This window comes from Euprymna scolopes, chromosome 45 (assembly GCF_053919585.1).
Source record: "Euprymna scolopes isolate OS-2025 chromosome 45, ASM5391958v1, whole genome shotgun sequence".
Lineage (NCBI taxonomy): Eukaryota > Metazoa > Mollusca > Cephalopoda > Sepiida > Sepiolidae > Euprymna > Euprymna scolopes.
Window position 1 is genome coordinate 60,735,707 of NC_136526.1, and position 14,249 is coordinate 60,749,955.

At 31.2% G+C, this 14,249-nt stretch overlaps 1 protein-coding gene across 1 annotated transcript in view; it reads left to right on the forward strand.

Annotated features, from left to right (window-relative positions):
* Positions 1-3,947: 3,947 nt before the first annotated feature.
* LOC145269211 (uncharacterized) overlaps positions 3,948-14,249 on the forward strand; it is a 113,949-nt gene continuing 103,647 nt past the window's right edge. Inside the window, exons 1-5 of the mRNA XM_080124829.1 lie at positions 3,948-4,061; positions 6,875-6,963; positions 8,613-8,727; positions 11,001-11,037; positions 11,363-13,273. Of these exons, the coding sequence (XP_079980955.1) occupies positions 12,478-13,273 (796 nt within the window). The 5' untranslated portion in view covers positions 3,948-4,061; positions 6,875-6,963; positions 8,613-8,727; positions 11,001-11,037; positions 11,363-12,477. The remainder of the gene's footprint in view (positions 4,062-6,874; positions 6,964-8,612; positions 8,728-11,000; positions 11,038-11,362; positions 13,274-14,249) is intronic.

Below are 14,249 nucleotides of genomic sequence, written 5' to 3' on the forward strand. Positions count from 1 at the left end.
AACAATCTAATTTGCAAAGACATGTTGCTATCATACTTCGACCCTTCCAAGCAAACTGTTATCCAAGTCGATGCATCAAGTAAAGGACTCAGCGCCGCACTCCTGCAAGGAGGTAAACCCATAGCTTTTGCATCCAAGTCCTTAACAGAAACTGAACAACGCTATGCCAACATAGACCGGGAGTTCCTTGCAGTTGTTTTCGGTTGCGAACGATTTCGGACTTATATCTATGGAAGTGCGTTCCAGGTGAAAAGTGATCATAAACTTTTGGAAATGATCAACTTAAAAAAGTTGGTTGCAGCTCCACCTTGCCTCCAACGCATGCTATTACGTTTGCAGGGGTATGATATGACAATTGTATATCGCCCTGGAAAAGATATGGCACTAGTAGATGGATTCTCAAGGTTACCAAATAAAAAAGCTAAAGAAGCTATTGACTTGGATCTGAGGGTGGATTTTGTTCAATTTTCAACCCAAAAGCTATCTCAGCTAAACCAAGCAACAAGTGAAGACGCCACGCTATGTGAATTGAGGGGCATTATTCTGAGAGGTTGGCCCGACACTCTCAGACAAATGAGCAAGAATATGAAACCTTATTGGCCCTATCGAGACGAACTGTCCATTGAAAATGGCATATTATTGAAAGCAAACAAAATAATAATACCTAAATCGATGCAACAAGAGGTATTACAGAAAATACATTATGGGCACCAAGGGATGGAGAAATGTAAACTCCGAGCCAAAAGTTGCGTTTTTTGGCACAACATTAACAAAGACATCGACAACATAATACAACAATGTACTATTTGCCAGCAGCACCAAAAAATGCAGAGTACTGAACCCCTGATGCCCCATGAGATTCCGGTGAGCACATGGCAGATAGTGGCTACCGACTTATTTTACACTGAAGGTCTCAACTTTATGCTCCTTGCGGACTATTATTCCAAGTTCCGATTTGTGCGAGTGTTGAAGGAGTTCTCCAGTCAGGAAGTTATTAAACTGACAAAGCAAATATTTGGAGAACAAGGAATTCCAGAGAGAGTGATAAGTGACAATGGCCCACACTTCAGCTCGATACATTTCAAGCAATTCGTAAAAGAATGGGGGTTTGAACACCATACATCCTCACCTAAGTTTCCGAGGTCAAATGGTTTTTCTGGACGCTGTATCCAGGGAGTGAAATCTGCATTAAAAAAAGCTGCCCCAAGCGGACATGACTTGGATATGGTACTATTATGCTTGCGTTCGACTCCTTTAGATCATACCCTTCCCTCACCAGGTGAGCTTATATACCAAAGGAAGTTAGCAGGGAACATCATAGTTTAATGCACCAACCAAAACGCTAACAAGGAGAAAATAATGGAACGACTGTATCAGAAGCAAGGAAAACAGAAGATGTACCACGATCACCATACAAAAGAGCTGCCCAGACTGCCCATGGGACAACCTGTACGAGTGTTAAATAAAGAAGCAGGTGAATGGTCTCCTGCAGTTGTCACACAATTGGACCGAGAACCAAGGTCGTACATAGTACAGACCCCTTCCGGAAAAACTCTTTTCCGAAATCGACAGCATCTTAGAGTAATCCCCTCCAGAAGCATAGCACATCCAGAGATGCACTCCACTGAAATTCCTCAGGAACCTACCAAGGACGGTTCATCGAGTATAGAGACGGACAGTACACAATGTCAACAGGCACCTTTCAAACGTAGACCCCATGGAGTGCCAGACATGAGCACTTATAGAAACCATATGACAGTTAAACCATCAGATCTGGACGTGTCGTCAGACCCTCCAAAAGATTCAGAGATGAGACAGTTACTAACTCACTTTTTATTTTATTTTTTATCTCATCATTGTAAATAAATTTCTTTTTTTTCTCTTTCCATTTCAATTATTGAAAGAAGAGGGATGTGATAGTATGAACCATTACCTCCCCTTAAAGAACTCTTCAGTAAAGAAGTCTCGGATATGACTTCACTTCCGCTTGACACGGAACTGGAGTTCAATAAAAAATGGAGACCGTATTCCGCTTCTCATAAATGAATCTCATGTTTTGGTATTCTTTTTACATAATGTTTCAGTATCAAATAATGATGACGAAATATAATGAACCCATGTTTTATTTTGTTTATGGTTTTCAGTAGTAAAACAAAAAAAAATTTTTTTTTTTTCTTTTTATGAAGATAAACCATCCTAAAATAGAAGAATTAAAAAAAAAATTTTTACAGCAACATTATGAAAAAGACAACCTAAAGTCTGTATTAATGAATTCGATATAACTCGAAGAAAAATGAATATCTCGAACTACCGTTGAATTAAGCATTGTTTATTTAATATTTTATTTAATTTTAATTTTGTTTATTTAATATTTTATTTAATTTTAATTTTGTTTATTTAATATTTTCTCACAAAAAATATAATAGCAAAAATATTTCTTTTTTTTTTTAATTACAGGTTTTGCATATATAAGATTTTGTTTATTTTCCTTGCTTGAAAGAATGTGAAACTTTCGGCATAACATAATTTTTTTTATATAATATTGACCAATAATTAACAAAAAATATTTTTAAAACAGGAACATAGAAAAATAATTAAATTAAAAAAATGAACAAAATTACACAAACTTTACAAGAGAAATGTACGGATGCTCGCCTGGGAGAAAAAAAGAAACCCAGCACCCCTCCCTCCTTTTAATTACATGACGTCATTTTCAGACAGCTTTTCGACTGTCTCAGATTTTGAGCCTCAGTATATTCCGTGTTTACAAAAGTACGGTTTGTTGCGCTTTTGTGCATGGCAAAAGCACTCGGTTTGGGGCTAATTCAACTATTTTTGTGCGCTAACAAGGTGTTTGTTATTTTAATTCAATATCTCAGTATTTTACTTTAATAAATATCTTTGAAATAGACACAGAAAAGTAATATTAATCTTTTAAAGGATTTTTACAATGGATTTATTTAAATTATTTAATCGGAAAACTAATATTTATTTTTAAAAGGATTTTTACAATGAATTTATTTAACTTCAAACTTTAGCTGAATTGGTTAGCTCGCCATGAAAACATTTTTCACAACTTTTTTTTTTTTTTTTCATGTATACAAATATTTTTTCCCCTTTGGGAAATTAAGTTTAGTTCTTAATCTTTCAAATAAAATAAAAAAGAAATCGGAAACCTACAAAAAAATTATGATAAATCGGCTTTCAAAACTAGCCCCCCCCCCCTCCTTATTCGTTTATTTTGGATCGTACCTAGTTTACCTTTAACGGTGTGCATATAATTGTACCCTAGATTTTTTTTTTGTGATAACAACCTTAAAAATATCAGGAATAAACCTTTTCAAGGCAAATTTTAAACAAAAAAGTAAATTTTTTACTTGGTTTCCACTTTAACATTTCTTTTAAAACGAGGACTTTTCTAAAAAAAAAAAAAAAAAAACGATGCTGAAAACGAATAAAATTGTGAAACTGAATTTGTCATGTGAGATTTCGTGCACGCACATGCGCGTCGAAACTGCTCGCGCATGCGCATAGTTTATTAGAGTCGCATTTATACGCACGAGGGCATCCTCGGGCGTACCAAAATGGACGCCAGCAATAACATAAGAAATGACGTTGCTTAATATCTGGAAAACTACTTATTTGCGAAAAATTTAAATACGATAACCAAAACATCGTCATTAAAAAAAGAAAATATAAGGTGAAAACAAGGGAAAATTTACCAAATTCTACAAATAAATAAATAAATAGGCAATCAATAATATGTAATTAATTGACTATCATCGTCAATTTCCTATGACATTGTAATGCTCGAGTAAGTTAATATGCGTGATCACCAATAATTTTTACAATGAAAGAATATTTTGTAATTTAACACAACGCGAAAAAAAAAAAAAAATAATGAAATCACAATAAAATAAAAAAAAATATTTTAATTTTCTGCGAACTTGCTTTTCCGGTCGCCATCTTAAAATGTTGACTTCCACCCGTCAAACTCGTCTCGTTTAAATTAACTCATCTTATAATCGTTTCTTTGTTAAAAACAGATTGCCAAACAAAAAGTAAGTATTTATTAATTTAATTGTCTTTGAAGCTCTTTTTTATTACATTATGATTCCCTTTGTTTTACTACAGGGGCGCGTCGAAACCATTATGATTGCCTTTGTTTTAATAGAGAAATGAGTCAACATTCCATGATTGCATATAAACGAAGAATTGTATTATAGAAATTACTCTAATCGCGTTTTTATTGTTTACTTTTGTTTTTAAAATTTATTTCTTTTTTTTAAAAAATGCCGTGAAACTAATTTTTATATTGAAACCATCACAATTACCTAACATAACGTACTCTAACATAATCCCTAACTGTTCAAAATACATGAAAAAAAAAAAATGATTCAGTTAAAATGAAACCTTAAAATCCCGCCACTAAAAGCATCACAGAAGATATTTTGATAAATTTTTAGTTAACCGACCCCTCCGCATTCACCTTTAATTTGTTGACTTTGTAGGTTTTCGGGTACAATGAGAACGAATATCGCATTTATTTATTTTATTTTATTGCACAAACATGCAGTTATCCGTATTTGAAAACATTCATTATCCAACGTAATCTCTATCATTTTTAATGGCGGCCATCTTGTTTTTAAATAACGAAAAAACGCCAAAAAAAAAAAAAAAGGCTAAATATGCCACATTTAACTGTAATCCCTCCTCCCCACCACTGGCGTTGGTGCGAAAAAAAAGTCATCTTTGTTGGAGGGTGAAGGGGTAAATTAAAAAAAATCTTGAGCAAAATGAAAGAATGTAAAGACAAGACCACAAATTAAAAGCAGTATTTAGAATAATATTTATTAAAATAAATTAAAAAGGTAAATATTACCGTTCGCTACAACTAAACACTGACCACAAAATTGTCTTAAGAAAATTGCTTTCAAACACCCAGACAACCTACTCAGTATATCCCATATTTAAAAATTAATGTGATCGGTTATCTCTCTCTCAATACAGACCAATAAGTCTCCTGTGCATCATAAGTAAGTTGCTGGAATCTGTGTTAAATAGAGTAGTTAACCACCTCAGCAAAAATAACCTTGTTAGTGACATGCAATATGGTTTCCATTCTGCTAAATCTACAGCAGATGTGCTAACAGTTAAATCCCATTGGATTAGCAGATATTTCAATGGAGGCTCCCTTTCTAAGGCAATTGCTCTTGACATATCAAAGGCCTTTGATAGGATATGACATAATGGTCTACTCCACAAAATCTCCACCTATGGTATAGCTGGAAATGCCGTCAGTTATTAACGTTTCTCTCCGATAGGTTCTTTATAGTAGTTGTTGATGAGCAGAAATCAGAAGCTCACAGTATTAACGCTGGAGTCCCCCAGGGATCCATCCTGGGCCAAATCTCTTTCTGATCTACATCAATGATCTCCCAATTCACATCATGAGATAATTTGTAGACATGACAGTGCCAACACTTAAAACATCGTAAACGACCGATTTCTAACCGATTCTCTCTCCTCTTATGTTGAGCACTTGCTGCAATGGGGAAAGAGGTGGCTGGTTAATTTTAATACATCTAAAACAAAGCTTCTATCTTTACATCATCAACACTCTTATCCTTATCTGACATCAACTGAAATGATTAATTGTGTCTGACCTTTACTCCTAATCTGAAATGGAACACGTACATCAGATCTGTTGCCAAGATTGCTGGAAAAATGATGACATAATCCTACCGCTCCTGTAGATATCTCACTTCTGATACAATTCTGTACCTGTATAAGAGCCAGGTATGTCCAAGGATGGAGTACTGGTCCCACCGTTGGGCAGAAGCTAGAAGAAGCAGATTATCCTACCTTGATAGACTTCAAAATAAACTTTGTAGCCTAGTGGAAGATTCCCTTTTCTCTTCTCTGTAACGCTCTTTCCCATAGAAGAATTATTGCGAGCCTTGCTCTGCTTTATTGTTATTTTCATGAAAAGTGCTCGTCTGAGCTCCGATCTATGGTTCTCACCTTCCCTGATTTTATGAAAAATGCTTGCATAGCTGAAACCACTATCAATAATTTCCCCCACTCCTTATCTGTGCCTAAACCTAAACGGAGATTACCTGAACAAAGTTTCTTTCTTAAAACTGCATGCTTGTGGAACTCTGCTCCGTTTCCTGGTTTCCAACTGACAACAATATGGTTGTCTTCAAGTCCAACATGAACAAATTCTTGTAGAGCCGTCTCCTTAATGCAATTTATCATAACCTTTTCTCATAACTTTTACAGGAAGTTGCTTTTTCTTTGTAACAATAAATCTTATTCATTTATCGACTCATTCCACTAAAAACTAGAGGTTATCCTCCAATGACTCGGTGATTATATTGGATATGTGTGCGTTTATTTTCTCCACATGTCAAGAATAGAACACGAAGTAACGAGGAAATATTCATTTGAAACTAAAACTCATTTGCACTTGGAAAAAAATATCCATATGACCCAAACATCCAAGCATATTTTTGTAACTTTTAAACAAAACAGACTGCTTAGTGTTCAAATAGTTTTTGAATATCAGTTCATTATTTTTATTTGTAAAATGTTTAGTGTTCTTTATTTTTTATGATTATTTTAATTGGGTTTATTTTATTTTTTCATTTATAGATTTTAGTAAGACAATTAATTTGAGCACTATAACCTTTATGAATGTTCTGATCAGTTACAACCTCACGAATGTAAGATTTATTTTTTGGTGTTAAAAATAAAATAAAAAATTAAATATTTTGAATACATTTATAACAATGAGAAATTAGAATACTTCACGTTTTTTTATTGTATGAAACCAAAATTGTATTTATTATTTTTTTCACACCTATTCCAGAAAATCTGAACTATTGTCGAAACCTGCAAGCATAGCTTTGTGACTTTTCAAAACATACTGCTTAAGAATCAAACATTTTTAAATAACAGGTAATCATTTCTATTTATAAAGTGTTTTTTCCAGAATTCTGAAATTTCTTGAAGTTCAATATTGTGTATGCATAGCGAAAATGCAGTCACACAAGCTCAGTAATATTTTTGAAGCTCCTGTTACTTGATGCTAATCTGTGAGAATTCTTCAGAGTTGTAATTGCCATTTTTCTAGTATGCCACTAGATACTTGGAGAGTAGTAGATGATATATAATTAATGTTTTGCGAGAAAATACAACTTCCTTCTGAGAATAATGTTTGTGACATCCTATTTAAAAATAGAAAATCCTCAAATCTCAAAATCTCAGAAATGAAGCTGGTAATTGAAAGCTTAACAAGTGTTCAGAAATATTGGTTTATCCCATAAGCTATGCCCATAATTGTACTGATAAATTACAAAATAATGTTCAGAGCTAATCCCACCTTAGAAAATAATACCTATTGCCATGCTAAACTATGACATGATGGATCCAGATTGATTTTTGACAGGATTTTAAACTAGTCAGAGCACAATATTTGATCAACATTGGCTGCTTTTTGCTATTTTTTGGTGCCAAAGTCAGTATCCAAATTTTATGGATCAACAGTAAAGAGTAACTCTTATTAGTCAATAACATACCCAACTGTTGCTTTGTGCATCAGGGAAGCCACAATTGTCAGTAGGTGGGCTTATTGAGATAGTTTTAAATTATTTTAAATTCTTCATTAAGACAGTCAGTGTACTATAATTCCACATCGACAGGCCATAAAATCTGTTAATCTGCAGTGTTCGTTCTATAATATAGAATCATTTAATCGTCAATGTTTATTCAATAATCATTAAATTTCTATTGTTTTTCATGAAGTTCAACAATTCTTTGCCTGCCATTTTATATGTAGACACACAAGCTCTCAGTAACATTTTTGAAGTTCCTGTTGTTTAATGTGAATCTGTTAGAATTCTTCAGATTTGTAATTGTCATTGGTGTAGTATGCCACTAGAGAGTTGGAAAGTAGTGGATAAGATATATTGAGTGTTTTGAGAGAAAATACAACTTCCGCCAGTGAATAATATTTTTGACATCCTATTTAAAAATAGAAAACTATCCAATCTCAAAAAACCTTTTATTGAAGCAGATAATTGAAAGTGTAACAAATGTTAAAAAATATTGGTTTCATATGTAACACATATATGTTGTAGACATATTACGATATTGCTTCCTTGATTTATCTCATTATAAGCTTTGCCTAGAATAACTCTCATTTGTAGAATCATGTTCACAGCTAATCCAAGCCTAGATTAGTAATACCTATTTCCAAGCTAAACTATAATATGATGGATCCAAATTGATCTTTGACAAGCTCTTTAATGTAGGCAGAACACAAATCTAGGAGCATGAAATTTGATCAACAATATCTGCTTTTTTGTTATTTTGGAGTCTAAAATCAGTATCAAAATGTTATGCATTAACAATAAGGAATAGCACATATTACTCAATAACATAACCAACTTTTGCTTTGTGCTGCTTGACGACAGCCATCAACGTGAGTAGGCATTACAGGAGCTCAGTATTGTTTAGGAGTATTAAGAATAAATATAATGTTTCAGCAGAAGGCTTCACGTTTTTTATTGTATTAAATCAAAATTATTTTATTTATTATTTTTCAGACCTATTCTGGAAAATCTGAACTGCCTATATCTATTGTTGAAATCCTCAAGCATAGCTTCGTGATCTTTAAAGAAAACATACTACTTAATGTTCAAATATATTTTTAAATAACTGGTAATTATTTCTATTTGTAAAAATGTTTAATTTTTATTATTTCTTTAATGATTATTTTGTGTGAATTTTATTTTTTGAATTGCAATTTTGTAAGGTCAATGTATTTGAACACCACAAACTCTGTGAATATTCTGATCAGAATTTATTACTTTCCGTAATATTTTTGAAAATAAAGATACAGAACCATGAAGTTTTAATAAGATAAAGTACAAAAAAATTAGTTTTATATTTCAAAATATTTTAAATAGGTGTCGCTAGTTTATATTTCTATTTTTAGAAATACTATTCTCATTTTGCATATTTTCACAACATTTGGAAGATCTTACTTTTAGCCTTCTTTCGGTGTATCTTGAACTTGGGAATCTTCCTGTTGAACTCGGAAATCTGTTCTAAATTTAGTACTGGATTATATATATTTAGTGTTCCAAGATAAAATATAGTTTCCTTCTACAAATAATGTTTGGATGTCCTATTTAAAAATAGAAAACAATCCAACCTCAAAACTTCTTATTGAAGCAGATAATTGAAAGCTTAACAAGTATTTAAAAAATATTGGTTTTATATGTAGACATATTACGATATTGCTTTCTTGAGTTATCTCATTATAATCTATGCCCATAATAATCCTCATAATTAATAATATGCAAAAACAAAAAAGTCAATAACACAACCAAGTTATATTTTGTGCTGCGTGGGTCGCCATTACAGGAGCTCAGAGGTTAATTTCTGGTAAAAAGCCAACTTAGCTACCTTAATCCATGCAACAACGGATTGATATTTGTCAACATAACTAAATTATAAGTTTTTTTTTATTACAATCGTTTTTAAGTAAGCATATATTTCTTACAGATACCATAGCCATAATACATGAGACAAACAACCTCATGCCAATAGGTTTTATCTCTTACAATTGGTTGCAGAGCACTGTATAAACTTGCAGCATTAAATTTATACGTTCATAATTAAAAAACAAGTCATTGTAAATTATTTATTTTCAATGGCAATTACATAACTATTATTATACCAAAACGTAATTTCATAAAAATTGAATTTCATCAACTAAAGTAATATATAATAATAAATGATAATCAACTTGCATATATGTGTATAAATAAAACTAATTTTAATAAATTAATCAAGTTATAAAAATACAAATATTAGAACTTATGTTTCTTTAATATATTATTAAATTATTCAAAAATATTTCTTATCAATAATGATGGTGTATTACATTTTAAACCTTTCACTTAATGTTATTATTACGTTTCTTTAATATTTTATTAAAACGTCATAAAAATCCAAATATAATTTATGTTTCTTTCATATCTTATTAAATAATTCAAAAATACTTCTCATCAATAAAGACGTTTTAATAGATATTTAATAATTTAGTCTTAATGTTATTAATACAGATTAAACTGTTACATAAATTTTAGAAGTCTTCATTGGTTCTTCAAAATCATTTTTTATTTTAGTGAAAATCATTTTTAGCAATTTTAACCTTCCACGTAATGTTATTATTATTTATTATGGATAAAACTGTTATATAAATTTGACACGTTTAGCGAAAACCATTAAAAATATTTAGTATAGATAAATATATAATGATATATATGAGAAAGTGTTTTAAAAAGCATGGGGAAAGAATTTTCAGATTCTTTACATGCATATTAAATATTTCTACTTTTACATGTGTGAAAGATGAATCATTTTTATTTGGCTATGTTTTATGGAATATCAGAGAAATCGTGGTTGTTTATATATTCTTCAGTTTCATAGAATTTTCAACCATTATATATTCAATCATTTATTTGCATTGTTGAAACAAAAGTGTTGGAACAATTGCTAGATTTATTTCATACACTGTGAAACATTAGTCAAAATGTTTTCCAAAATAAAAATTATGAACAATATTGTTGCTTCTCCAAAAGAAACATTTATTATTATAAACTATAAAACTTTGTAAATTAAAAAAAAATTCTTAAATTAAAAAAAAACGCGAAAGAATTGTGTGGATATTTAGTTTAATATTTATGAAAAGGAATTAATTTTCTACATGGATAATTATTGCAATAAATATCCTGATTATATTTTTACTTTAATCAAAAATGAATTTGAGAACTTCTTAAATAGTTGTGCATGATTAATTGTTCCTTTAGATCATAATGCAGACGTCTATCACTTATTTATCCATTAAAACAGCTTCGCATTTTGCAAACAACGTATACAAAATTATATTATTTCGTGAAATTTGTCTTTATTTCATTTTGCAGAATATACAGCAATCAAGACAACGCAAATAACTTGAAGGTAAAAGCCAGATAATACAAGAAATCATATCATTTTGGAACTTTTTTCTGTTTTATAAAATAGTATTTTATGAAAATACATGGAAAAAATCCTGACAACTGAGTATATATTTCTTCTATTCTTAGGCTTATTAAATATGGTAAAGAAAATAATTCATATTGTGCGTGATTATTTAATTGTGCCTTTAGATTATAATGCAGACGTCTATCTCTAATTTATCCATTTTAAAAGTAACACTGTATACACCTTAACATTATTAACAGTATTATGAAAATATGTATAAATTATATTATTTAATGAAATTTGTCTTTATTTCATTTTGCAGAATATCCAGCAGTCAATACAATGAAAATTGCACAAAGTTAAAAGCCGGAAAAAAAGAGAAATCATATCTTCCTGAACTATACAAGATTTCTTTTATGAAATAGAATTTTATGAAAATATATTGAAAAAATCCTGACAAATTAGTATATATTTCTTCTATTCTTAGGCTTATTAAATATGGTAATAGTTGAAATAACTATTGCAAGTGCATATGACTAATCGACTCATTGACAGTTTTATAAATGCAGTGAATAGTAGAATAATAAAAACTTATATAAGACGTTAATAATGAGCTGCAACAATTGTTGATTTGTAAGAACTATCAATTAAAATACACAAAAAATGATTGATATATAACCGAATTCTGAGAATGCATATACATTATGTTAATACGTAAGGTTTAAATATCTTATAAAGTGCATAAATATTCACTGGAGATTTTTATGATTTACAAAAATTGCTGATTTGCTAGAATAAAATACACAAAACCGAATTGTGAGAATCTGTATCCATTATGTTAATACATAAGGTGTGAATATATTGAACAGAAATATACTACTAATATGGAAAAACTCATATGAGACCCTCAATTTTGGCTGCAAAATTATCAATTTTGTCGAATTATCAATTACAATACACAGAAAATGATATTTTACTGAAGTTTTAGATTTCTCAATATCTTCTCATAATATTGATAAGAAGTCTGATTTATCAGATATTTTCTGATTTGATCGATCTGTAGATGGTAAGTTCATAAACCTTATCAACTGTGCACACAATTCTTATATATATATATATATATATATATATATGTAATGAAATATGCATCAATCAAGTGCAGTTGTAAGCCAAATCCCGGCGGAATATAATGCAGGTGTGAAGTTCATAAACTTTATCAAAAACAGTATATAATGTATATAAACATATATACATAATAAATTATATTTAAAACATATATTTTCATTTAAACATGGCAAACTATAACTTGTAAACAATCTACTAAATTTTAAATCCGTAAAACGTCAACAGAAATCTGTCTTATTCTTTCTTATTCTTTTTATTCAAATAAAAGAAAAATAATGAAAACAGAAAGTAATTAAACTAGAAATCGTGAAAATGAACACTAAATCACATACTGGAGTAAAACCTTTTTCTTGTAAAGTATGTGGCTCTTCTTTTAAAAGTAAACAATCATTATCCATTCATATGCGAACACATACTGGAGAGAAACCATATTCTTGTGAAGTATGTGGCTCTTCTTTCACACAAAAATGCAGCTTGGTCCTTCATATGCGAACACATACTGGAGAGAAACCATATTCTTGTGAAATATGCGGTTCTTTTTTTGCACGGAAACAAAATTTATTGCAACATGTGCAAATACATACTGGAGAGAAACCATATTCTTGTGAAGTATGCGGTACTTCTTTTGCACAGAAGCAACACATGTTACAACATATGCGAACACATACTGGAGAGAAACCATATTCTTGTGAAATATGTGGTACTTCTTTTGCACAGAAAACAAATATTTTGGAACATATGCGAACACATACTGGTGAGAAACCATATTCTTGTGAGGTATGTGGCTCTTCTTTTGTAAGGAAACACGATATGGATATTCATATGCGAAGACATACTGGAGAGAAACCATATTCTTGTGAGGTATGTGGCTTTTCTTTTGCAAGGAAACTCGATATGGCCATTCATATGCGAAGACACACTGGAGAGAAACCATATTCTTGTGAAGTATGTGGCTCTTCTTTTACAAGGAAACCCAGCGTGGCCATTCATATGCGAACACATACTGGAGAGAAACCATATTCTTGTGAAGTATGTGGCTCTTCTTTTACACATAAACAGAGTTTGTGGCGACATATGCGAACACATACTGAAAACAAATCAGATTCTTGTTAATTATGTGGCTCTTTAAAGTAGGCATTCATATGCGACTGAAGTTAAATTAAAAAAGAAACTATTCTTGTGAAGTATTTGTTCTTTTACACATAACATGTTCCAACATATGCGATCACATTCCGGAGAGAAACCATATTCTTGTGAAATATGTGACTATTTTCAATATAACATCATATGTTACAACATATGCGAACACAGCTCTGAAAAGGATGGTTAAAATCTTAAAACGATCTCTTGGTTTAATGTATAAAATAGCAGGTGAATGTTTGGACGTGGTCAGTAATAAATGGGTGAGAATTTGGGACTTTTAGTTGCTGTATGTGCTCTCTGCTTATCTCGGCATTGTTTTCTAGTCGTCATGGTCTTCTCCTTTCCACTGGACTCGAACAGTGCCGATTCAGGAGAGGTGTGGTTGGAGATTGCGCAACCCTTGCCTTACAATTACATGTGCTATTGCCCCTAAGGGGTATTCTTTTTTCTTTTAAGACTGAACGAAAGCAGGGAAGATGCCTAATACATGAAAAAATCATATCCTTGTAAATATATAGCTCTTTTTTTCAAATATCACAATAAAATATGCGAACACACCACTGAAAGGGACGGTTAAAATCTTAAAACGATCTCTCGGTTTGAATGTGTAAAATAGCGGGTGGATGTTTTGCATCTGGTAGGATGCCTAATACATGAAAAACGTTTTGTATACACTCGCAAATGTCACAAGCAAAAATGAAAAATTATTATCTTGTCTCGTTTAGATGCTACAAAATCATATAATTTTATGTCTAGACATCTCTCTCTATCTGTCTCTCTCTCTGTTTGCGTTTGTGTATGTCTCTCTCTCTCTCACTTCGTCTTCCTTAGTCTAAAGACTAGAAAATGGCGTCTGGCTGTTTTTATTTTTAAAAACTTCGATCGTTAATATTTTTTGGAAGCATATTTTTTTTTACTTCACATGTTTGGCTTGTTATTTT